The sequence below is a fragment of the Myxine glutinosa genome, chromosome 2 (assembly GCF_964187855.1).
Source record: "Myxine glutinosa chromosome 2, kmMyxGlut1.1, whole genome shotgun sequence".
Taxonomy (NCBI): domain Eukaryota; kingdom Metazoa; phylum Chordata; class Myxini; order Myxiniformes; family Myxinidae; genus Myxine; species Myxine glutinosa.
Genome location: NC_136262.1, coordinates 231,338,500 through 231,363,823, shown reverse-complemented (window position 1 = coordinate 231,363,823; position 25,324 = coordinate 231,338,500). Strand labels below are relative to the sequence as shown.

At 42.7% G+C, this 25,324-nt stretch overlaps 1 protein-coding gene across 4 annotated transcripts in view; it reads left to right on the top strand.

Moving 5' to 3' along the window:
- Positions 1–25,324, top strand: part of SPG11 (SPG11 vesicle trafficking associated, spatacsin) — a 251,910-nt gene that overhangs the window by 29,431 nt on the left and 197,155 nt on the right. For all 4 annotated transcript variants that reach the window (XM_078772351.1, XM_078772350.1, XM_078772348.1 and 1 more), the window contains exons 6-10: positions 1,913–2,322; positions 3,622–3,767; positions 8,024–8,153; positions 16,485–16,649; positions 18,381–18,547. In XM_078772351.1, the coding sequence (XP_078628477.1) occupies positions 1,913–2,322; positions 3,622–3,767; positions 8,024–8,153; positions 16,485–16,649; positions 18,381–18,547 (1,018 nt within the window). The remainder of the gene's footprint in view (positions 1–1,912; positions 2,323–3,621; positions 3,768–8,023; positions 8,154–16,484; positions 16,650–18,380; positions 18,548–25,324) is intronic.

Below are 25,324 nucleotides of genomic sequence, written 5' to 3'. Positions count from 1 at the left end.
AAATCATAGCTTATTCCACATAGTAATCCTAAAATGATCTGGACAATATTATTGGCACCTTTTAGAACTTGTTAGAAATAATTAGATTTCAAGCAGATAATTCTCCTTTACTTCGGAATTGAACTCACCTGTGGTGAGTTGCAGGTGCCTTCAATATAAAAACCACTCATTCAACTAGTTTGAATCGAGAAAAAGAGCCATTCTGCTGTTTGTGTCACCGTGTGTACCGCAATGAGCATGGAGAAAAGAAAGAAAACAAGATAATTGTTTGAGGAGGTCAGACACAAGATTGTAGCAAAGCATGGACAATCCCAAGGCTACAATTCCATCTCCAAAGACCTTGATGTTCCTGTGTCCACCATACGCAATGTTATCAGGACGTTTAAGTCCCATGGCACTGTAGCCAACCTCCCTGGACATGGCCGCAAGAGAAATCTTGATCATAGATTCCAGCGTAGGATTGTTTGAATGGTGGAGAAAGCACCTCGATCAACTGCCAAACAGATCCAAGCTGACCTTTCAGACACAAGGTACGACAGTTTCAACTCGCACCATCCATCGTCAGGGGTTTTATGGTAAGAAACCCAGGAGGACCCCACTGCTGAGACAGAGACAGAGACAGACAGACATAAGAAAGCCTGACTGGAGTTTGCCAAAACATACCTGAACAAGCAAAAATCCTTCTGGGAGACTGTCCTGTGGATAGATGAGACCAAATTAGAGCTTTTTGGTAAAGAACATCATCTCTTATGTCAACAGAAAACAAAATGAAGCCTTCAAAGAAAAGAATACCTTCCCTACAGTCAAACATGGAGGTTCAGTGATGTTTTGGGGTTGCTGTGCTGCCGTGCCTTGAATGTGTGCATGGCATCATGAAATCAGGAGATTACCAAGGTATTTTGGAGCACAATGTTCAACCCAGTGTCAGAAAGCGGGGTCTCCGTCGAAGGTCATGGGTCTTGCAGCAGGACAATGACCACAAACACACTTCAAAAAGCACACAGGAATGGTTTAAGACAAAACGCTGGACTGTTCTGAAGTGGCCAGCAATGAGTCCAGATCTAAATCCCATTGAACACCTGTGGGGAGCTCTGAAAACAGCAGTTGGAAGAAGGCACCCTTCAAATCTGGGAGAACTGGAGCAGTTTGCACAAGAATAGTGGGCCATACTGCCAGTAGAGAGGTGTAGGAAGCTCATTCATGGCTATAGGAAGCACTTGACTGCAGTTATTTTGTCCAAAGTTTGTGCTGCCAAATATTAAGTCCAGGGTGTCAATAATTTTGTCAATGCCATTTCTTTTTATTTTCTGATTTGACATGATATATTAAGTTCTGAATCAAAAAGAAAGGTTCTGCAATATTAAGAGTGAAATAAAGAATTGTGGAGACCAAATACTTTTGTCAATTTGAACTTATTTTTCGAGAAAATTGTGAGTTGTTTGAAAACAGTGCAAGAGTGCCAATATTTTTTTGGCTATGACTGTATTAACATCGATAGTGCATACCCTCAAACACCCGCTATCGCCGCCGGGTGGTCACGTTACACTATTATAAGTGATTGCACAATGTCAATATATCACTAGTTCATCAATATTTGGAGGGACGACAGTCGACTAGCAAAAATATAAACATCATCTAGCCCTATTGAAGAATAAGGGAAGAGACTGTTGTTCATCAGGCATGATGTGGGTAGCGAAGGTTGAAATATTCTGCTTTATATTTGGCCCACACAAGATGTAGACTCTTCTCCCATGATTCTTGGGTTCCATCAAAGCAAATGTACCTTATTGAAGTTTAAGTTGACTGGTTGGGTGGTGGAAAATATAAGTAATGTTTTCCTAAATTTATATTTATTTATTTTTGGCATGTCATGTATGTGTCACTCATTTGGGTTTTTAATCTTATTTTGCAGATCATGGAATGTTCAGCTGACACAGTTACAAGACCAACAGAAATCTTCATCTCACTCTGCATTTTCTGGCTCAGCTTTTCATTGGGTTCATTCTCAGGTTTCTCCAGCACACCTTAAAAAGCCAAGAACAAGGACCAGTCTCGATCATCTTTGGGACCACAGACACGATTCGATTGAAGAAGTTTCAAAATCCACATTCGGTCTCACAGCCATTAGCCCAATGACTTCTGCACATGCGTGCTTTTTAGCTGTTGGGCGTACAACAACACTACTGGCTTTCACTGACAATGGAGATCTTACTGTTTTATTATGGGATATTTCTAATGGATCACTGCTGCCTTGCTTTTCTGCATCACCTGGAATTATGGTGGAGATAGATGATGGCGATTGTCCTTGCCTGCTTTTAACAGGTTTGTGAATACCATCTGTTTTGAAACTCTATATCCTGAATTTCTGTAGATTTGTCATTGTGATTATGCCTCATTTATGTGATCATGCTCATTGTGGAAATATTGTTATACAGCAATAATTTTATGTAATAAACACTTTAATCAGAGCTGTTTAACAAAATAATGTCTCGGTTATCACCAGTGTAGTTGTCAATTGGAATTTGGTGTTCTTTTATATTTGAGTTGGAAGATTTTTGTAAAATGAGGTATCTACTTGGATATGTCATGTTATACGCAACCCGTTTGTGTTTTCATTTCCAAAAAAGGCTTTTCATGAAAGTTGCCCTTTGTCTGGTTGTCCTATGTTGGTTTAATCTATTTTACTTGAATAAAAAGTTTCTAATTTGATTAAAAAAGTTTCTAACTTTCATGAAAAGCCTTTTTTTGTCTAGGAGATAAAAAAAACAAAAAAAAAACAAGTCAGGACACGACGATGGTTCGCGAGCGGTATTCATTGACAAAGGACGGACTATAACCGAAACGGGCCCGGACAGGCCAGGCCTGGAAAGGTCAAAACGAAGGTTACTGACCTTGAAATGAAATAGAAAAGAATGTATAATCAGTTATGAGGTTAGTTAGCTACACAATACCGAAAATTTGGTTTGATTCCGACAACTTTGAAACTTTGACCTTTGTGACCCTCAAAGGTCAAAGGTCGAAGATTCTGAAATTTGTTGGAAAACTTATATTATCACATACATCATGAAATACAAGATCATGTACGACATTTCACCCTATCAGGAAGCGAACAATGTAATAAAACCATCAAAAATCAACTTTTCTAAATTTTGTGACCTTGTGACCTTGACCTTGGGGCGAAAATGAAAAATCGAGCTCGGTGGGGCTTGACACATGACATTGGCCTAACCAAATATCGAAACCCCTGTCAGATTCCACAAACTCCCTCGGAGAAAATGCAGCTTGAACTCGATTACCCCCTAAAAAGACATCTTTTTCGGGCGTCGCTCCGCCCACAATGTGCGCAATACGCCCACTCTAGGCAGGACACAACTAGATCATGATATCAACCTTCCACCCAAGTTTCATCAAGATCAGATGATATCATCGGGTAGTTATGCTATGGACAGACACAGACAGACACAGACAGACACACACCCATGACGAATATAGTGGTCACTCTGTTTGATAACTCGTGAACCAAAAAATCCCTTATACAGTACCTGATTTTCTCGGTTTGCAGTGTCTAGCACCTTGCCCTTCTCCCTACCTGAATGTGTGTGTGTCCCCTCATCCATCTAGAGCAAGGCTTGAGCATGTTCATACTTGGTTTAAGCCACGATGAACTCCTATCACGGCTCATGGTGCATGGCAGCCTGCGATTGGTTGATTCTTTGTGTCTCCTCAACCAGTGGGAACGCTGCTCTGTTCCATTGAATGCTCTGGAGGTGATAATCTTTACGAGCTAAGATACATACTAGAGATATTCGTTACACTTCATTCTTTTCAAATCTATAGGGCGAAAGCTTACTCAAATGTGGGTCCCTCATGTTGCTCGTTTGATGTATTCACTTGTATAAAATTGTTTTTGAAATGCAATAATTCTGAAAGAAAATGCAGGTAAAAATAGAAAAGAAAAGGGAACATAACTAACTTGATTTCACAGTTCCAGGCATTTATCTTGAAATATAATAAAGAGATAGGATACCAGTCAAATTCAGAATGGGCACAATTGTGAGTGGGATGGGGCATTAACCATGAGAAGAATGGCACCTTGGCATGAATGGATCCAGATATGAAAAATGTATATTTGTTTTCACATGTGCCATGTTACACCCCCTTCCCTGGCCTCCAAATACACGTCGCTGGCAAAAAATTTAATGCGGCAAGTGAGAATGATGGTTTTCATAGGGAATCCTAGCAGTTTGCAATGAACTGAACTTTATTCAGGGTATTTTACTTTTTTTCAGGTGGTGGGGCTTGACTTCAAATGCGTAAGGCATTTTTCTAAAGGGGCAGTTAGCCTTCAAATAGGATACCTCGCTGGTTCATTCTCTCTCGGGGTCGAGCACACCTTTAGTTGTTTTCAACTTTACTGTGTTGGGCTATCCTGGATTGGGCTAGTTATATAAAAGTTATGTTGATGAGGTATGGATAAGGCTTAGGCTTGATGGACTAATTGACCTAAACCTCTTGACTGAAATTTGATGCATTTATTACCTTTGATGTTCATAGTCATTACAAGATTGTGCACGTTTTTCTTTGTACACAAATCTCAGCTCCTGGAAGATATAAGTTATATGAAATGATAAATTGAGGGCACTAGAACATTAAAAAAACTAGAACGGCATTTGGTAGAGCGCATACCTCCACCAGGCTGAACAGTTTATGTTTGGTATCCCACTGATAGGCCGGATCTGGATTCGGACCTGAACCAAAATCTAATCGGCTGGTTCTTGTCATCTAACCAACTCGTCCTCCAGGTTTAGTCATAACTCATTCACAACTTTTTAAAATATGTTGTATATCGCTTTTCGCCCGATCTCTCAATGGTGAAGAATCACCTAGAAATTAAATAATTATTGTATCCAAATCCATATTCAGATCTTCACCAAAATCGAATCGTCCTTGTCACACACCCAACCGGTCCACCAAGTTTCGACCAAAACCATCTATAACTAATTGAGATATCGTGCTATGTACTGGTTTTAGCCATATCTCACACTGGTGAAGAATAACTTAAAAATTCTACTTGCCGGATCCGAATCAGGATCTTCACCAAAATGTTCACCAAAATCTAATCATTTCGTCCTTGTCACATACACTACCACTCTGCCAAATTTCGTCGAAATCCGTCAACAACTTTTTGAGATATGTTAACAGATAGACAAACAGACAAACAAACAGACAGGGGTAAAAACATAACCTCCATCCACCTTTGGTGGCAGAGGTAATAATGTACTTAACATTGACTTATCGAGGCAGGGCTTGCTTGATTTCAGATAGGGTAAAACCCAAACTGCTCTTCTGACATACCGACTGCATGGGATTCTCTATCTCCAAGCAAGACACCCGGCTCTTCAGAGTAATGTTTTACTTAAATCCAGCTGTTCCATCTGCATTTAATTACCTCCGCCACCAAAGGTGAATGGAGGTTATGTTTTCACCCCTTTCTATCTGTTTGTGAACAAGATATCTCAAAAAGTTGTGGACGGATTCGGACGAAATTTGGCAGAGATGTAGTGTATGCCACAGGGATGAAATGATTAAATTATGGTGAAGATTCGGATTCGGATCCGTCTCGTACAATTTTTTAAGCGATTCTTCACCATTGGTAGATAGGGCCAAAAACGATACATAGCAGGATGTCTCAAAAAGTTATCGACAGATTTGGACGAAACGATGGAGAGGTTGTGTGTGACGAGGACTAATTGATTAAATTTTGGTGAAAATCTGAATATGGATTCAGATATGATTTCTTTCATTTTATAAGTGATTCCTCACCATTGAGAGATGGGGCTAAAACAACATATATCAGGATATCTATAAAAATTATGGATGGATTCCGACGAAACTTGGTGGACAGGTTGTGTGTGTGACGAGGAAGAATCGATTCAATTTTGGTGAAGATCCGGATCCGGATCCGGCTAGTGGAATTTTTGAAAGTGATTCTTAACTATTGGGAGATAGGGCCAAAAACGATATATAGCAGGATATCTCAAAAAGTTATAGACAGATGATTTTGATTAAATGTGATTCTGTGTTGTGATTTTCTGACCTACTCTGGGATACAAAATGTAAACTGTTCACCTGGCAGAGTTATGCTCTCTACTGTGTGCCGTTGTAGTTTTCAGACTATAAAGATCCAATGGCGTTTCAAAACAATAGTATACAATTGTATGATGGTGCCTTGACTTAATTTTTTGATAGAGTAAAAGTAAGATATTTAGGTTAGTTGCAAAGAAATGGATGTGGATGTCAAGTTAGTTGATGATAAGAATGGGATTAATGCATATACCTTAATTAAATTTGTAGATTACATGAATAGGGTGTCGATACAGCAGAGGCATGATGGGTATAATCACTTCCTGCTTATGTTGTTATGATGTGTATATTTACTTTATATTTCCTGTCATGAATATAATAGTTGCGAATAAATGTGATTTGTCAAATTCCAGATCCAACATTTGACTGAAATTAACCTTAAAAATACAGGAAAAAAACAATTTGTTGAAATTACTACAAATAAAATGGTGTGTGTGTGTGTGTGTGTGTGTGTGTGTGTGTGTGTGTGTGTGTGTGTGTGTGTGTGTGTGTGTGTGTGTGTGTGTGTGTGTGTGTGTGCGTGCGTGCGTGCGTGCACTCGTGTTCTGCTGTTGGAAGCCTCCATCCTCAACTCAGCTAGAATTCCATGTTCATTGCATTTATGGGGCCTTTTCTAGTAGCCCACCCTCGGGTGAACCATATTTAATACTTTATGAAAAAGAAAGCAATGACTTGCTTCAAATTGGACTTTTAAAAGTTGATTTGGTATTTGGAAAGACTATGGAGAGTCAAAGTAAAGAGTAGATATAAGAATCCTACAATTGATTTGAAATTACTCGCTGGCGTTGATGCCAATCCAAATTTTATTGCGGACCTTAGGCATCAAAAAGCTACATATATCAAACAAACAGCTTCAAATGGAGCACCACACTGCCATTAGAGCATTTGAATTGCATCAGATGTGGCAAATAATGTGAATTGTTGCTCCCAGCTTGCCGGCTCAATGAACGAAGACCCCATTTGCCTTTTTGCCTGCTCCATCCATACCTCGTTTAGAATCCCATGCTGGCACGGGCAACTTGCTAGTAAAATGAACTTTGCAACAGTATATAAATTGTTGAACTAGTTTGAGAGCAGAATGATTTTTAAAATAAAACTTGATCGCAGTGATAACAGAAAACACATTTTTATTCCAAAGTTGATTTATCTGTGTTTAACACTTTGTGATTTGAGCAAGATATTGATAGATGACATCTTATAAATCTTAAAATATACGTTCATCCACCTGGATATAAAAAGCTGTATTATAATAAAAAAAAAACACCTTTAGAGGCCATTTTTCCCCGCAAAGCGGGGGTTGGCCTTTTTCGGGAACCATGGTTGTTGTTGTTTTTTTGGTCCCCTTTTTGAAGCAATGTTTTACGGCCGGATGCCCTTCCTGACGCCAACCCTTTTTGCCGCCTTTAACGACAAACAGGGAATTACTAGTGAACTGGTACTCAAATTAGCCGACCTCGGAAGGATGACAGGCTGAGTCAACCCCCCTGGCGTTAATTCAGCGATCGACCGGGATACGAACCCAGGATCCTAGGATCCTAAGCCGGCACCCTAGCCGCTAGCCCAACACCTGTATTGTGGGTATTTAAACTTTTATGACGTGAAGAAATATGAAGATGCATTCAAGCATTTGTATTATCGAAGAGAACACAAGTACACTAATTTTAAAATTGTTTTTGATAGTTTTGATTTTGTTGAGGAATAGAATGTGTTGTTGTTTTTGTCTCCAATTAATAAGAACAAATTAGCTTATGTTGATACAAGTTAAACCTCTGTGCTCCTTTGAGGTCCTCTTTAGATAAAATCCACTATTTTGATATTTGATTTTTGTTTATTCTTCATGATCAATGTTGATCATATATTGTTATTACTGTCTTTTCAGGCTGGACTGCAAAACAGGCAACTTGATATGCTGGATTTTTTTTTGAAGAGCGAAGAACACCTGTTGGATTTTGGGTCTCGCCTCACACAACAGGATAACCTTTCAAGCTTGTCTCTTTCACAACTACAAAGTGAGTTTCGACTAATAATATAATACCTGGTTCTTAACGACACATTTTACATCCCATTTAAAGTTTTGTGAGTGAACAATACAAGCATGGGTCATTGTTATAAATTTGGTATTGGCTTTGTGCATCAGAGAGCATTGCACTTTGGAGTAGCAGGGCTGATCCCAAGTCAGTTGAGAAAATGTACTTTCACTTCAGGTGTTTGTTTTTTTTCAATTGTTTTGTATGATTATTATTATTTTGTCACGACGAATTTGCAAGCCACATGTCAAACCTACAAGATTAACAAAAAATGCCCAAAGGTTTGAAAATGTTTTGCTTCAGTTCACCAAGTTTATAGCAATGTTTTGCTTATGCGAGAGTGAAGTAATAAAGTAGGGAAAAACTAGAACGACACTCTTCGATGTCACAATGTCGAACGATGTGCCTCCACCCACATTATTACAACACTAGCAGAAGTACCCGGCATTGCCGGGCGGGGGAGGGGAGGGGAACGAGCCCCTTGGCAAAGCGAGCGATTATTTTTTTTCATAGTGTCATAGCGTTTCATAGCGTCATAGCGATTTTTTTTTTCATAGCGTCGTAGCGTTTCATAGCGTCATAGCGATTTTTTTTTTCATAGCGTCATAGCGGTCATAGCGTCATATCGTTCATAGCGTTTCATAGCGATTTTTTTTTTCATAGCGTCATAGCGTTCATAGCGTCATAGCGTTCATAGCATCATAGCGTCATCACGTGATCGCTCTGAGCGAATCAGCACCCACCTGCTCTGATTCCGTTGATTCCGTGCGCTGAAATGCGCTGAGGTAAATATGAATAAAAAAATATGGATCATCAAATATTTTGAGTTCGGCCATGTTCGTCCCAGGCTCAATGGCCATGTCTATGCCAAATATCAAGCACGTAAGCCTCTCCGTTTAGGAGTCTATCGGTAACATTACACACACACACACACACACACACACACACACACACACACACACACACACACACACACACACACACACACACACACACACACACACACACACACAAACAAACTGTGTTTTATATATATAGATTATACTTACTTGTACCAAGTTTGATTTAAATCCCTTAAGCTGTTCTCAAGTTATCACATTTTTACCTGACATGACCTCTGATCTTTGACCTATTGATGGCATAATCCAATCAGTTCATCTTTGCATCATGTATACTTAAACCAAGTTTGTTCAGAATCTAATCACTGGTTCACGAGCTGGCGCGACAACATGATTTTTTCTTAACCTGACCTCTGACCCTTGACCTCTTGATCCCAAAATCGAATCAGTTCATCTTTTCATCATTATAGATACTTGTACCAAGTTTGACTTGGATCCCTTCAGCCGTTAAGTTATCGCGGGTAACAAAATAATTGTAACTTAATATGACCTCTGATCTTTGACCTCTTGATCCCAAAATCAGATCCGTTTATCTTTGCATCATAATATACTAGGGCGTGCCCGTATGTGGGTGCAAAAAAACATGCGTGCAAACAACAACAACAAAAAAAAACTTTGAAACCACGTGGCAGTAACGACCACAGAACCCCCCCCTCTATTTACATGAAATGGTTTGGTCCATTCGCAAAGCCAAAGCGAACGGCTTGCGAGTACGGTAGAACCCCCCCCCCCCTCTATTTACATGAAATGGTTTGGTCCATTCGCAAAGCCAAAGCGAACGGCTTGCGAGTACGGTGACCATACCTTGGGAACCACTTGTCCGATTAATTTCAAACCTTGAAAAGGCACATCCTCGGGTCCCCAGCAATATACCTGGCAAGTTTCAAGTATATCGGACCCGTGGTTGTCGAGAAACAGCGGTCACAGACAAACATACAGACACACACACATACACACACACATACACACACAGATTACTGGAATTATAGATAGATAATTATACCAATTTTGGTGAAAGTCCCATGACTGATTCACAAGTTAGCTCGGTAACAGAATTTTTACCTGACTTAGCATCATACATACTTATACTGACAGTCTGACATTTGATCTTTGACCTCTTGACCCCAAAATCTAATCAGTTGATCTCTATATCATTGTATACGTACCTGTACCAAGTTTGACTTGGAGTTTGACTCCTCTTCCTGTTCAGGCTGGAGTTCCCCAAGGCAGTGTTCTGGGCCCTGTGCTTTTTCTGGTCTTCATCAATGATCTCTCTGACTCTCTTGAAAATCCTCTCTATCTCTTTGCTGATGACTCTACTCTCTGTCGCTCCATTCTTCATCCCTCAGATCGGCAGTCTGCAGCCTCCTCACTCTCTGCAGACCTGGACAAAATCACAGACTGGGCAAACAAGTGGACCATGTCTTTCAATCCTGACAAATCTCACACTCTTACGATGTCTCTCTGAAAAGACCGACTGGACAACCCTCCCATCCACTTTCTGAATAATCCTCTCCAAGAAGTTCTGTCACTCAAGCTTTTGGGTCTCACTATCTGCCATGATCTTTCCTGGGAAAACCACATTTCAAATCTGGCCTCCAAAGCCAGTCGCCGACTGGGCATCCTCTGTCGTGCAGAAGTCCTTCCTTGGCACACCTGAGCTCCTCACCACATACAAGGCTTTCATCCGCAGCTCAATGGAATACTGCTCTCCCCACTGGGCTGGTGCTCCTGCCTCACACCTAGCTCGTCTCCACGCTGTTGAAACCAAAGCATTCAGAATCATTGGAATCTCCCGCGATGAAGCGAACTCCAAGGGCCTCTCACTCACTCACCGCAGGCAGGTTGGTGGTCTTTCCGTCTTCTACCGACTCCTCTCTGGCCTTGCCCCCCCAGCTCTCTCTGGGCTCTGTTCCGCAAATATTCCTACAGGTCGCACAAGTTCTGCCTGCAACCCTCTTATGGTTAAACTGCCAAAATCAAGACTCTCTGCTCACCTTCACTCCTTCATTCCTCTTTTCTCCTGCCTCTGGAACAAACTCCCTCACTCTCTTCAATCCCACTCCACCCTCCAGGTCTTTAAAACAGCTGTTCACCACCATCTCTTATCTTTCCCCATCCAAAACCTTGATCTTTTCTACCTCCGCTAATTTCACCCCAAATCCACTTTTTTGAAATACCAACTTCTGTCCTGGAAGTCCTTGGTGCCTTGTGTTTTATACTTCTCCCACCCCCCCCCCTTCCCACGCCTCCTCCCCCAAGCCCCCTCCCTCCCACACATCTCCCTGCTCTTAAATGTTGTGTGCTCTCAAGTGTTTGTGTGCTTCCCCTTCTCTTGTCTTCTGCTCCCTCTTTTTATATATTTTGTTTGTCTGGTTGATTTGTTTGTGAAGTAATTGTCAGCTCTTTCACGAGCCTCGATTCAGTATACAAAAAAAAAAGAAAAAAAAATCCCTTCATAATATCAGCCGTTCTCAAGTTGTAGACCTATTACAGACTTTGACCTTTGACCTCCTAATCACAAAATCAAATCGGTTAATCTTTGCATCACAATACATACTTGTACCAACTTTGTTCAGAATCCCAATCCCATCACAACATGAAATGATTAAATTTTGGGGTCAAAGGTCAGGGTAAGTAAAAATTGTGTTGCCACGGCAACTTGTGAACAAGTGATAGGATTTTTAACAAATTTTGTATCAGTATATATGAAGCAAAGATGAACTGATTGGATTCTGGCGTCAGAGGTAATGTCAGGTAAAAATGTTATAACTTGATAACAGCTGAAGGGATTTATATCAAACTTGGTACAACAACATGCATTTTAAGGACATTTTCCCTGCTAGAGTGGGGGTTAGCCTTGCGGTCCCCATGACAATCTTCTCCATCTTGCCCTATTTTCTGCATCTCTCCTTGTTAACCCCCTTGCCCGCATTTCTTCTTCCACCATCTTTAGCCAAGTCTTTCTCGTTCTTCCCCGTCCTCTACTTCCTTCTACATTCATTTCCATCACTCTTCTCAACCAGTCACTTTCATCCTTCCTCAACACATGACCAAACCATCTCAACCTGTTCCTCTTCACAGCATCAATCACAGGCTCTATTCCCATCATTTTTCGCAATTCATCATTTGTCTTCCTCTCTCTCAACGATACTCCGCACATCCATCGGACCATTCACATTTCCACCCTTTCCAACCTTCGTTGCTGCTCTACGCTCATGACCCATGTCTCGCTCCCATAAATCATAACACTTCTCACACATGCAGCATACACCTTTCCCTTCAGCTTCAACGACACTCCTCTCCTCGTCAGCATGCCACTCAGTTCCCGAAACTTCTTCCATGCACATCTCACTCTAGCAACCGTTGCCGAGTCTGATCCACCTTCTCCATTCAGCATGTCTCCGAGGTAGCAAAATGTTTTCACACCTTCCAGCTTCACGCCGTCTCCAAGATCCAACTCAACATTTCCTCCATCTGCAGCTCCCTCTGTGCACACCTTACATTTGAATGTAGCTGCCACACTGGTTAATGACCCTCTCAGACCACTACATTTTTGATGAACCCACTCAGCGCACATTGTACATTGAATGGAGTTCACTCTGACACCCTTCCTGCACACAGCACAGGGCCACTTCCCAGTTCTTTCCACCTCAACACATGCTTTACCACTTGCCATCACCTTCGTCTTTCCGATATTCACCTTCAGACCTTTTGTCTCCATACATTCCCCCACTTGTTCATCTTTTCCTTCAGTCCATCCATACTTTCCGCAATCAACACCAGATCATCTGCATACAACAACTCCCACGGTAAACCCTCCTTTACGTTCTGAGCCAGCACCTCCATCACAGCTACAAATAGTAGTGGACTTAGTACCGACCCCGATGCACTCCCACCTTCACCTCAAACTCACCACTGTTCCCGTCCTTCGTCCTTACAGCTGTGCACGCTCTTTTGTACATTGCCATCACTACTCTGATCAACCATTCCTCCACTCCTAACTTCCTCATTGCCCATGTCAATACTTGGCGTGGAACCCTATCGAATGCTTTCTCCAGATCAACAAACCCAAGAAACAACTTCTTCCTCTTCTCCATGTACTTCTCCTGCAACTGCCTCACAATAAAAAGCGCGTCTGTCGTTCCTCTTCCTGGCATAAATCCAAACTGCATTTCGTCGATCTTCACTTTCTTCCTTATCCTCCTCTCCAACACCCTTTCCAATACCTTCATTCCATGCTCCAATAACTTTATCGCTCTGTACGAGCCACACTCTAGAGGGTCACCTTTCCCCTTGTATAGAGGGACGAGGGTACTCAGTTCCCAATCCACTGGAATGCGGCCTTCTTTCACCGCCAGATTACAGATCTCTGTCATTCTCTTCACACCCCAACTTCCTGCTGCCTTCAACATATCTCACACAACTCCCGTCGGCCCTCCCGCTTTTCTACTCTTCATTGCTTTTATCGCTTCCTCAACTTCCTTCTCAGTTATCTTCTCTGCCGGTCCTAAAACTGGGTTACTCTCTTTGTTGCCATCCAATTCATTCTCTGTATTCAACAGCATTTCCATATATCTTTTCCATCTTCCTTTAATTCCATCTGGGTCCACAACGATTTGTCCCACTTCATCCTTCAAGCAACTCACCCCCATCACATCACACCTCTCTTTCGCTATCTGCTTTGCAATCCTGAATACTGCTCTCTGACCCTCTTCCGAATCCAAGCGTTCTCCGAACATTTTCCTACATGCCTCCTGCGCCTTTGCTACCACTTTCTTTGCAGCCTTCTTGGCTGCCTTATAACTTTCATGCTCTGCTGTTTCTGCTCCCGTACCCTTCGCCTTCTGCCACTCCTTGAACTTCTTCCTCTTCTCGTAAATCCTCTTTCCAACTTCATCATCCCACCACCATGTTTCCGAGTGCCTCGGTGGTCCTTTTGTCCATCCATATACCTCACCAACGGCTCCCAACAGACGAGCTTTCATTGACATCCAACCACTTTCAAGCTCAACAACATCATCCTCTACCCTACTCAGCCTCTCTTTTAATGCCTCCCTTACTGTCACCTCTTTCAACCTCCACACCTTCATTCTCGGTTGGTACTTCAACCGCCGAGCTCTCCTCGCACCTTTCACCCTTATGTCGCAGACAACCAAGTGGTGCTGTGAAACAGCCTCCTCCCCCGGGATCACCTTTGTGTCCCGGAGGTGCCCCCTATCTCGCGTACGCACCATCAGGTAGCCAACGGTTGTCGTCGACCCACCTGACGTGTATGTAACAAGCTTATTATCCTCTTTCTGGAACTGAGTATTACAAATCAGCTCCATCAGCAAACTCCAAAATCCTTTCACCTTCTCCATTTCTCACACCATATCCGTAACCGCCATGAACTCCCTCAAAACCATCAATACTCCTTCCCACATGTCCATTTAGGTCTCCCCCTACCACAACAACTTCCTCATCTTTCACGTTTTCCATCAGCTTCTCTATCGCACACCAGAACTTGTCATTCTCTTCATCGCTCCGACCAACTTGCGGAGCATATCCCGAGATGACGTTCACCAAGAGCTTTCCAATCATCATTTTCACCATCATCAACCTATCACTCACTCTATTCACACCCACCACACTGTCTACAAACTCCTCAGAAAACAGGACCCCAACACCATTCACGCCCTCCAGGCACCCTTGCCACACAAACTTGTATTTCTGTCCCTGCCTACCCTTCACCATTCTCACACCACTTCCCTTCCATCTCGTCTCTTGCACACAACATATGTCCACTCTTCTTCTGACCAATACTTCCACCACTTCTCCTGATCTCCCTGTCATTGTCCCTACATTCCATGTCCCAAACCTCAGAAACCGATCTCCACTTCGGGCTGTACCCTGCCATATGTAGTTGTAATTGTCATGGTTCTCTTTTTGAGGCAATGTTTTTATGGCCGGATGCCCTTCCTGACGCCAACCCTCTTAGTCGTCTCTTACGACACGCAGGGATACGATGTACCTATTCTAATCCAGGGTATACACTGGGAAACTTTTAAAACATGGCAATTCTGGGGGAGGGGGGGGAGGGGAGGGGGTGGGGCATCACAGCTGTGGGGGCCCTGTCAGCACCACACCATGTCGCCCGGTCAGCACCACACCACGTCGCCCGGTCAGCACCACGCCCGGTCAGCACCACACCACACCACTTCGGCCTGGTTAGCACCACACCACGTCGGCCCGGTCAGCACCACACCACGTCGGCCCGGTCAGCACCACACCACGTCGGCCCGGTCAGCACCACACCACGTCGGCCCGGTCAGCACCACACCACGGCGGCCCGGTCAGCACCACACCCTTGGAAAGGACTTCGATGCACGTCAGCCCGGTCGGCCCAGAGCCAGGCGCGAAGTCCAAGGACATCAGCACGTCATCCGAAAACAGCTCCGGTTGGTGCGAACCACTCAGTCAATGGCGCGAACCAGGTCCCGACACGCCCTTGCTCGCTTGGCCCCGATGAAGGCCTCGCTGGGTGTTCTCCAAACAGGGGCAAAATCGCCCAAGCCGCGTTGGATTTCGGCAGCGGAAGCCTTGCTCGCTCGGCCCCGATGAAGGCCTCGCTGGGTGTTCTCCAAGCAGGGGCAGAATCGCCCAAGCCGCGCTGAATTTTGGCGGCGGAAAGCAGCCACGAAGCGACGATATTCGGTCGGGCTGTAATGCGAACACCACGGCGGCCCGGTCAGCACCACACCCTTGGAAAGGACTTCGATGCTGTGGAGAGATCGAAGCAAGCAAGCAAGCAATATCGAAGCATCTGATCAAACTTGGTCCATGTCCGTATAATGCCGTAATAATGTGGCTGAGGCATATTGGTCGATATTGTGACGTCAGAGTGTCGTTCTAGTTTTTTTTATATTCAATTTTAATTTTAATTGTTATACAGTCTAGGCTCGTGTAGAGCGCATTAAGCACAAAAAAAAAGAAAAAAGTTAATAGTTTTATAATAATGAAACTGTTACTGGTATGGCATAGTTGAAGCACCTGGGATGTGGTACATTGAAGAAGTTTTGATTTCTTGGGTTTAATTTGTATGGAATATGGATTGGTTTAAATATGAAGGATATCGGTTTATCTAAACAAAACCTTTTGCGGGTCAGTCTTTGTGTGACATTGAATTAACCGTTAATGCATTGTGAAGTCTTCATTCCCTTTTTCATTTGCAGCTTTTAAGAATTGCAATGTGAGACATTGTCGATTATGTTCTTCTTTTAAATATCATCTCATTTTTTTTTCAGTCATCGTATACATTGCAACAACCTTTCAGTGTCTTCATTGCAAGTCATGTACTGGTTTAGGAATAGGTCTTGTCCAACTTATTAAAACCTTGTTCTTGTCCATGCTGCACTTCCCCCACCCCTTAAAGATGTTTACAGACTGGTGCCTGCTCTGCAGCTGCTGCACCGCCTCGTGCAGGAGAGCATTGATAAAGAAGCTACAAATAATTTTGCTGAGGAGCTTCTCTACCGTACTCATACCTTCCTGCACAGACAGCTGCGCATGCTGCTAACAAATTACTGCCAAGATACGGGTATAGAATCACTTTGGGGGTTCAGCCCTATTTATACATTGTTCTCTCTGCACAACAATTAGCACTCACAATACCTTATGCTCGTTCCATGCACATGTTTTTCTTTTGTTTGTTTGTGCATAATCAAGCAAATGTGCACTTTTAGTTGTATAAAGTGCACATACCTCGTCACATGTCTGGTACTTCTGTGTTAAGCTATGAAAAAGCAGTTTATTGCACGATCCATGGAAATGGATCCAGCATGGCATTTTGTCTATAAATCCTTGTTTTATTATGCCAAAAAATATAACATCGAGTTCAATTTGAAAGTCAATATTCATTTGAACTTCTTTGTTGTGGTGTACAACTGTGCACTTGGGATCACATAACACCTAGGGGTCTTAACCCCGGGGACGCGACAGTATGTTTTATGTGCCCGTACATGTTTTCATGTTTAATGTGTTAACTCTTACACGAGCCTCGACTCTGTATACAAAAAAAAAAAAAAATACAGGCATGGGGATTTTGAAAAAACCCACTTTATTGGGAAAATCCCTGGGTTTATTCAACAAAATGGGGTTTTTTAAAACTCTAATGGGGAAAACTGGCCTGGCCCAATTCATATCAACATTAACAAAAAGGCTGGAACCTGGGCCGTTTTATTTCCTTTTTGCACGCATGTCAATTTGGGAACTGGTCTCGGTGAACATCGTGGCTCACTCTCAACACTGATCAGCCAATTTCTGGCTTAGGTTTGATCACTACTAAGCTTGAGAATGCAAATTTACATTGGTATGTCGTTGGGAACATCACGAGGAGACACTTAGCAGACAGTCGGGAACTACTTCCACATTCTCTTCAATCTCATTCTTCCCTCCAATCTCATTCTGGGTCATAATGACTACTTAGGGCAGACAGCTCGTGACCTCCAAGTTGTCAAAGTCTTAAGAGAGGGAAGAGGATGCAGCCTGCCTGTCTGAAGGATGAGGGATGTCACGACAGAGGGTGGAGTGGCATGCAAATTGATAAAGGGGATTTTCCAGAGAGTCAGAGATCATTATTGAAGATTAGGAATAGGACTGGGCCCACAACACTGCCTCGTGGCACTCCAACCTAAACAGTGGCATAGCCAAATTTGTGTCTGCTATTGGCAAATGCCAACCTGGGAGTGCAGTCGTGGGCTCCCAACTTGTGCACTGCCGATATGCCAACCCTCATCTCAAATCTTATTCCTTCCTCGATACAGCTATGTTTCCTTTTTACACAGCCCACCTTGGGGCTCATGGTTCCAGTGATTGTGTGTTCTGCTGCCTCTTATTCCATAGGTCAGTCATGTATGGAGTGTATATGGGCCAAGTACTCTGAGCTATTTGTGTAGTCTTGTGGCCTGTGCGGAGACAGTTGCTGTTCCATGAGCTTCACGACATACTTTGCACAACAAACCTTTTCACTGAATGTTCTTTACTTTGCAGTGGTATTTTACCACAGTATAATACACGCTGTTCTGAGATTCTGTGAGTGGTGCTCAATGTATATACGTCACCTCAAAATATTCATTGCTCTTTATGAATCTCGTTTTTTCAGAATTAACAAAACTTGCAGCACAATTTTCTCTTTGATTAATGCAAATTGCACAGTTGATCCTGTATATTTTGGATAATGTTCAATTCCAGATTTAAATTTCAAAACATTGAGCTCAATATGGTTTGACATTCTCTCATCGTGGTTTCTTGTATTTTGTCTCTGGGCCAGATACACATGTGGCCGAATGCACTCAAGTGCTGCTGGGATTCATTAAAGATTTGAGGCAGTTCTTCCGAAGGAACCATGAGCAGAAACTATGGCATTTTCCAAGTGAGGCAGAAGTAGACTCTGTCTGTGTGCCACAAATCGTTTCCTGGGAAAGCATGTCGACTCGTGTAAGTGATAAATATGCATTTATTATGCAATATTGCCATCATTATAACATGATAATCATGATGCATTTAATTTTAGATGATGAAACATATTTTTGATGCAGTTTTTTATTTAAAAAGGAGGGCCGATTGACGTATTGTGTCACATCCCATTACCATAATTTTTTAAAAAGTATTTTATATTATTTTAAACCCCATGGTTCTTCATCCGTTTCATTATCCTTTAACCATCTTTATTTTTCAATGAGCCTTTTTGCATACAGAGTCGAGGTGTGTGGAGGAGCTAGAGCAATCCGGATGCAACAGAACAAAAGGAGCGAGAGAGACAGACAGAGGGAGTCTGACACGGAGAAAGAATATATATATATATATATATATATATATATATATATATATATATATATTATATATATATATATATATATATATATATATATATTATATATATATATTATATATATGTATATACAGACTTGGCATTTAATATGGAATATTTTTTTTGTGGGGGTGAACTTACTTTTCAAGATGACTTAGAACCAAAAGTTCATTGGAATTATGTTGAAATTATTCTAGATTTTGTTAATGTGACCTTTAAAAGAAACAAAAACCACATTTGACATTTCGAAGCAAATACATTGATACTTGAAAGTGATGTCAACTGATATCGAACTCAATTCATGGACAGTACTGTGTTAAACTTCTGTACGTTTTCCAGAAGTTTCTCTTTATTTTGCACATTAGCCAATTTTTTTTTTAACAAAAACAAAAGTTAATTTAGGACTGGGATTACAGACAGTAAACTTACAGTTCAGTACTTCGTGTAACCCCCAAGAGCATTCAGGAGAGCACGTACACGTCGAGGCATGCTGTTCACGAGATTTGCCAAGGTTTGGACAGGAATCGCTTGCCATGCAGTGACAATAGCCTGCTGCAATTCACGCACAGAGGTCGACTGCTGGTCCAAGTGGTCGATTTGACGCGTTAATTCTGCCCACAAGTTCTCTATCGGATTCATATCCGGGGACATGGCAGGCCACTCCATATGCTCTACACCACGGTCAGCAAAAAAGTGTTGGATCATGCGAGCACGATGAGGCCGCGCATTGTCATCTTGGAAGACAAAGTTTCCTCGAAAGGCTGCACGAGCAAATGGAAGCAATGTTTCTTCCAGAATGGCCCTGTACTTGAACTGGTTCAGGTTTCCATTCAGAACAACCAGGTCAGTTTTGCCCCCTGCATGAAAAGCAGCCCAAACGGTCACCCCACCACCTCCAGCTTTGACTCTTGGCACTATACAATCTTTGTTGTAGGCTTCATGCACTTGTCTGCGCACTCGGACGCGGCCATCTTGACGATAGACCAGAAATCTTGACTCGTCACTGAAGATCACGTGATTCCAGTGTCCTGGCTGCCATTGACGGTGCTCTCTGGCCCACTGCAATCGGCGCTGGCGGTGTTGTCTGGTCAGGCGTGGCTTTCTCAGGGACGCCTGGCACGATAGCCTGCTTGAACCAGTCATTGGTTGACTAGCCTTCTGGATACAGGCACATTTGTCAGTTGCTGCCACTCAGCCCTAAGCCGATTAGCTGACTTGGTACGGCCATTGCGGACTCACCGGTGAGCTGGCGATCATCCCTCCTTGTGGTTCTGCGGGGATGTCCTGGCCTCGGTATTGGAGAAGGGACACCCCTCTGAGCATTTCGTTTCAGCATCTTTGACACCTGACCTTGAGTGATGCCATACTGCCGAGCAACAGCACGCTCTTTCATGCCGTAATTTCGTAAAGCCACCACTCCATGACAAACAGCATTGTCGAGTTGACGGACCATCTCCAGAGGAAGCGGCAATAACTTTTGGAGACGTGCAGCAGTTGTTTTCCACTAATACAGAATGCAACAACCCTTGTATACCCGACTGTGAAGCCAATCATCAAATGCACCTGCCCGTACATTTTGCCACGCCACCTGTGATATAATCCTGTTGTTGACTTCTTGCTGCGACAGACAATCAGTGACATGGTTCTTTTAACAAATAAATCACCAAAGTGTAAAAGAAACTCACCAGATTGATATACTGAGATAAGAAAGTAAACCCAAGTCAAGAAAAAAAAAATATTCCATATTAAATGCCAAGTCTGTATATATATATATATATATATATATATATATATATATATATATATATATATATATATATATATATATATATATATATATATATATATATACACACACACACAGAGTGGTCCAGAAACCCTGGGCACAGTTAGAAGAACGATACCTGCAACAAACTTAGTTTATTATTGTTCTTTGGTGCAAAACAAAACATGATTGCTCGATAATCCGTCGAATATACATGAAACGGATCAGTTCAAATGTTCAAACTGCACTCTGACACACTCTGACATGCAGTTCTGCATGATTCAGTCGTTAAGGCAGCAGTCTCATTACGGATGAATTGTTTCAAGTCTCTAATGGTCGTATGATTCCTCGTATACACTTTGTGTTTGAGGAAACCCCAAAGGAAGAAATCATGGGGTGTTAAATCACTAGACCGCGGTGGCCATTCAATAGGACCATGACGGCCAATCCATTTGGCTGTAAAGTTCAAATCAAGGGCTTGGCGTACACTGGCAGCAGAATGAGCAGGTGCACCATCATGCATGAACCACATTTGGCCATCATTGAGTTGAAATACATGCTGCTCCAACATTAGAAGGTAATTTGCAGCATTCACATGTTCTTCGAAAAAATATTGGTCCAACAATGCCTTCAGAAGAAATGCCTGCCCAGACGGACACACTAGCTTGATACTGGATGTTGTGCTCAACAGTACATCACGGGTTGTCTACTGCCCATATCAAGCTGTTATGATGATTCACAGAACTAGATAAAGTAAACTTGGATTTATCTGACCACAATATCCTGTTCTGAAAATCATTGTCCATCTCCATTAACCCAAGCAATGTCTCACATGCCTCTCACATGGTCATTAACCAGTGTGGCAGCTACATTCAAGTGTAAGGTGTTCACAGAGGGAGCTGCAGATGGAGTAAATGTTGAGTTGGATCTTGGAGATGGCATGAAGCTGGAAGGTGTGAAAACATTTTGCTACCTAGGAGACATGCTGAATGGAGAAGGTGGATCAGAATCAGCAACGGATGCTAGAGTGAGATGTGCATGGAAGAAGTTTCGGGAACTGAGTGGCATGCTGACGAGGAGAGGAGTGTCGTTGAAGCTGAAGGGAAAGGTGTATGCTGCATGTGTGAGAAGTGTTATGATTTATGGGAGCGAGACATGGTTAATGAACGTAAAGCAGCAACGAAGAAAGAAAAGAATGTTAAAAATGTTCGATTCCAAAAGCTGAGCGCAATTTGCCCTCAGCCGGTGTCGAACTTGTAACCTTCGGACATTTGGTACTTGTAACCTTGTAACCTACGTTTCCGCTAGGTTTGAATCCTACACTCCTGACACCAAATGTCGCGTTCCTGGCGATTAAAATCTTTCCAACGATCGGGTAGCCGAACAAGCTGTTACTCCGAAGCGTTCAGTTCAAAAATATGGTGGAGTTAATACACGTGGGGGGGGGGGGGGGGAAGGGGGGATGGAGAGGAAGGGGGATAAGGAGGAGGAGGAGGATGCTGAAGAGCACTTACCTGAACGGATCCCACTGGCAGTCCTCAAACCTGTGGAAAATAACTCGCACAAAACCGATTTAAAATGTACAAAAAGAAACAGGTTTTATTAAAAGAAATGCCAATAACAAAGAAACGCACAATCAAATAATTTCCTAAATTGAGACGTCCCCACAAACAAACTTGAAACATGGACACAGGGAAAGATATCTGAAAGTAATGTGTGTGTGGGTGCACTTAACTCTGATCACTGGTGGGGTCTCGTCAGGGATCGTCTAAATCGTCCAGGGTGTTGGCGGTAAATGCTATGTCTTTGACGGGAACCGCTCGCTCCTGCGCTGCTAGACTTCCGCACGCCCTTGCTCACTAGGCCCGCGCCCGCCGGCGCGCAACAGGCCTTCTCCGCAATCGAACAGGCCGCATGCGGCTCGCTCCTCCAGCCGGGCGTGTCTCCGTTGGACCCGGTGGGAAGCTGCTCCCTTAGTCCACGGCCCTGCCATTTGCCTCTGCACGTCCACCAGTGGTGTCTCCGAACACGGCCGGTCCGATCGCTTCCTTGAGTCCGTGGTCCAAGCACAATCGTTCGCTTTATTGTCCAGAACGAGAGAGACAAATGCCGACTGCCATGATCCAGACCAGGCGCAGAGAGCAGAGCGAAGCGAAGAGAAGAAAAATGTCTGTGGACCTCGCATTGTGCACTTGGGCATTGTCATGCTGAAACAGGAAAGGACCTTCCCCAAGCTGTTGCTACAAAGTTGGAAGCACACAATCGTCTAGAATGTCATTGTATGTTGTAGCGTTAAGATTTCCCTTCACTGGAACTAAGGGGCCGAGCCTGAACCATGAAAAACAGTCCCAGACCATTATTCTTCCTCCACCAAACTTTACAGTCGGCACTATGCATTTGTGCAGGTAGCGTTCTCCTTGCATCCGCCAAACCCAGATTAGTCCGTCGGACTGCCATATGGTGAGGCGTAATTCGTCACTCCAGAGAACGCGTTTTCACTGTTCCAGAGTCCAATGGTAGCGAGCTTTACACCATTCCAGCCGATGCTTGGCATTGCACATGGTGATCTTAGGCTTGTGTGTGGCTGATCGGACATGGAAACCCATTTCATGAACCTCCCGACGAACAGTTGTTGTGCTGACGTTGCTTCTAGAGGCAGTTTGGAATTCGGTAATGAGTGTTGCAACCGAGGACAGACAATTTTTATGCGCTACGTGCTTCAGCACTTGGTGGTCCCGTTCTGTGAGCTTGTGTGGCCTACCACTTCGTGGCTGAGCTGTTGTTGCTCCTAGACATTTCCACTTCACAATAACAGCACTTGCAGTTGACCGGGACAGCTCTAGCAGGGCATAAATTTGACAAACTGACTTGTTAGAAAGGTGGCATCCGATGACGGTGCCACATTGAAAGTCACTGAGCTCTTCAGTACGGCCCATTCTACTGCCAATGTTTGTTGATGGAGATGGCATGGCTGTGTGCTTGATTATATATTTCTGTCAGCAATGAGTGTGGCTGAAATAGCCAAATCCACTAATTAGAAGTGGTGTTCGCATACTTTTGGTCATGTAGTGTATATATGTATATTTATATATATGTAGGTATATATATATGTATGAAATATGTAAATAGCTGGGTTGTAGGACAATTTAGTGGGGGACTTAGACAATTAATGAGTGTGGGGATGAATGAGGTGTAGGGGAGGACACATGGGGTGGACAAGATGGATACATAAGCTAACTCTCAGGAAGGAAAAACTAGAAATTTAGAAGGTTTGAATGGGGGGTTACCTGGGGTAGTAGAGATTATGGCAAGTTTGCCTGAAAAAGGTTGATAAAGTGTAATTATTGACTTAAATAGTTTAGTTTTGATGGTTAATTTTTTTTATTTTTTTTGCAAATGATCATTATTAAAGTTTGCCTTGATTTGCCTTGATTTGCTTGATTTTTCTTGATTGATTGCTTTGATTGATTTGATTGATTGATTATTACTCCCGCTAGGGAGTAATGCATTTGATCGTGTGTGTGTGTGTGTGTGTGTGTGTGTGTGTGTGTGTGTGTGTGTGTGTGTGTGTGTGTGTGTGTGTGTGTGTGTGTGTGTTTGTGAACAAGATATCTGGAAACGTTCTGAACGGATTTGGATGAAAGTTGGTGGGATGATTGCCCGTGGGATAAGGAAGAATTGATTAGTTTTTGCTGAAGCTCAGGATATTATTCTGGATCCAGCAATTTTTTTGGTTTGTGAACAAGATATCTGGAAAAGTACTGAACGGATTTGGATGAAAGTTGGCGGGATGATCGCCCTTGGGATAAGGAAGAACTGATTAGTTTTTGGTGAAGCTCAGGATATTATTCCGGGTCCAGGAATTTTTTTTGGGGAATTTTTTTTTGTTTTAATGCATTAAAGCTTTTATTCTTATTCTTAAATGATGTTTTTCTCCTAATTCTGAGATATATCAAAATAAATTCTCTGACAGTAAGGGCCTACTTTCTTTTTCATTTATTGTTTTGGGGAGAGGGGATGTTAAACAAAACGTATTATTCCAACTTGACCCACGGCGGGAGTATGCGCTCTACTGAGTGCCGTTCTAGTTAAAGTTGATTGCCTTTGCCTTTATTTGCTTGATTTTGCTTGATTGATTGCTTTGATTGATTTGATTGAATTGATTGATTGATTGATTTGATTTTGATTAAATGATTTGATTTTGATTGATTGATTGATTTGCTTGATTTTGCTTGATTGATTGTTTGCTTGATTGCCTTGCCTGAAAAAGGTTGATAAAGTGTAATTATTCACTTAAATAGTTTAGTTTACTATTTAAGTGAATAGTTTAGTGTCCCCGACTTTGGGGACAAAGGACAGAGACCACTGACCTTTGCAATGACAAAGTGATAGGCCCATCGACTCAGCTTCACTGCGTGATATTCCAGTGAACTTGAAAGCCTTAGTTTCCACAGCATCAAGCCATGCAAGGTGTGAGGCAGGGTCACCTGCCCAGAGGGGAGAGCAGTATTCCATCAAGCTATGGAAGAAAGTCTTCCATGTGGATAAAAGTCAGATTTATCAATGAAGGTCTTTGCTTGATGGAGGCCAACTTTGAAATGTGGTTTTCCCAAGACATGACAGAGTGCAATCCAGGAGT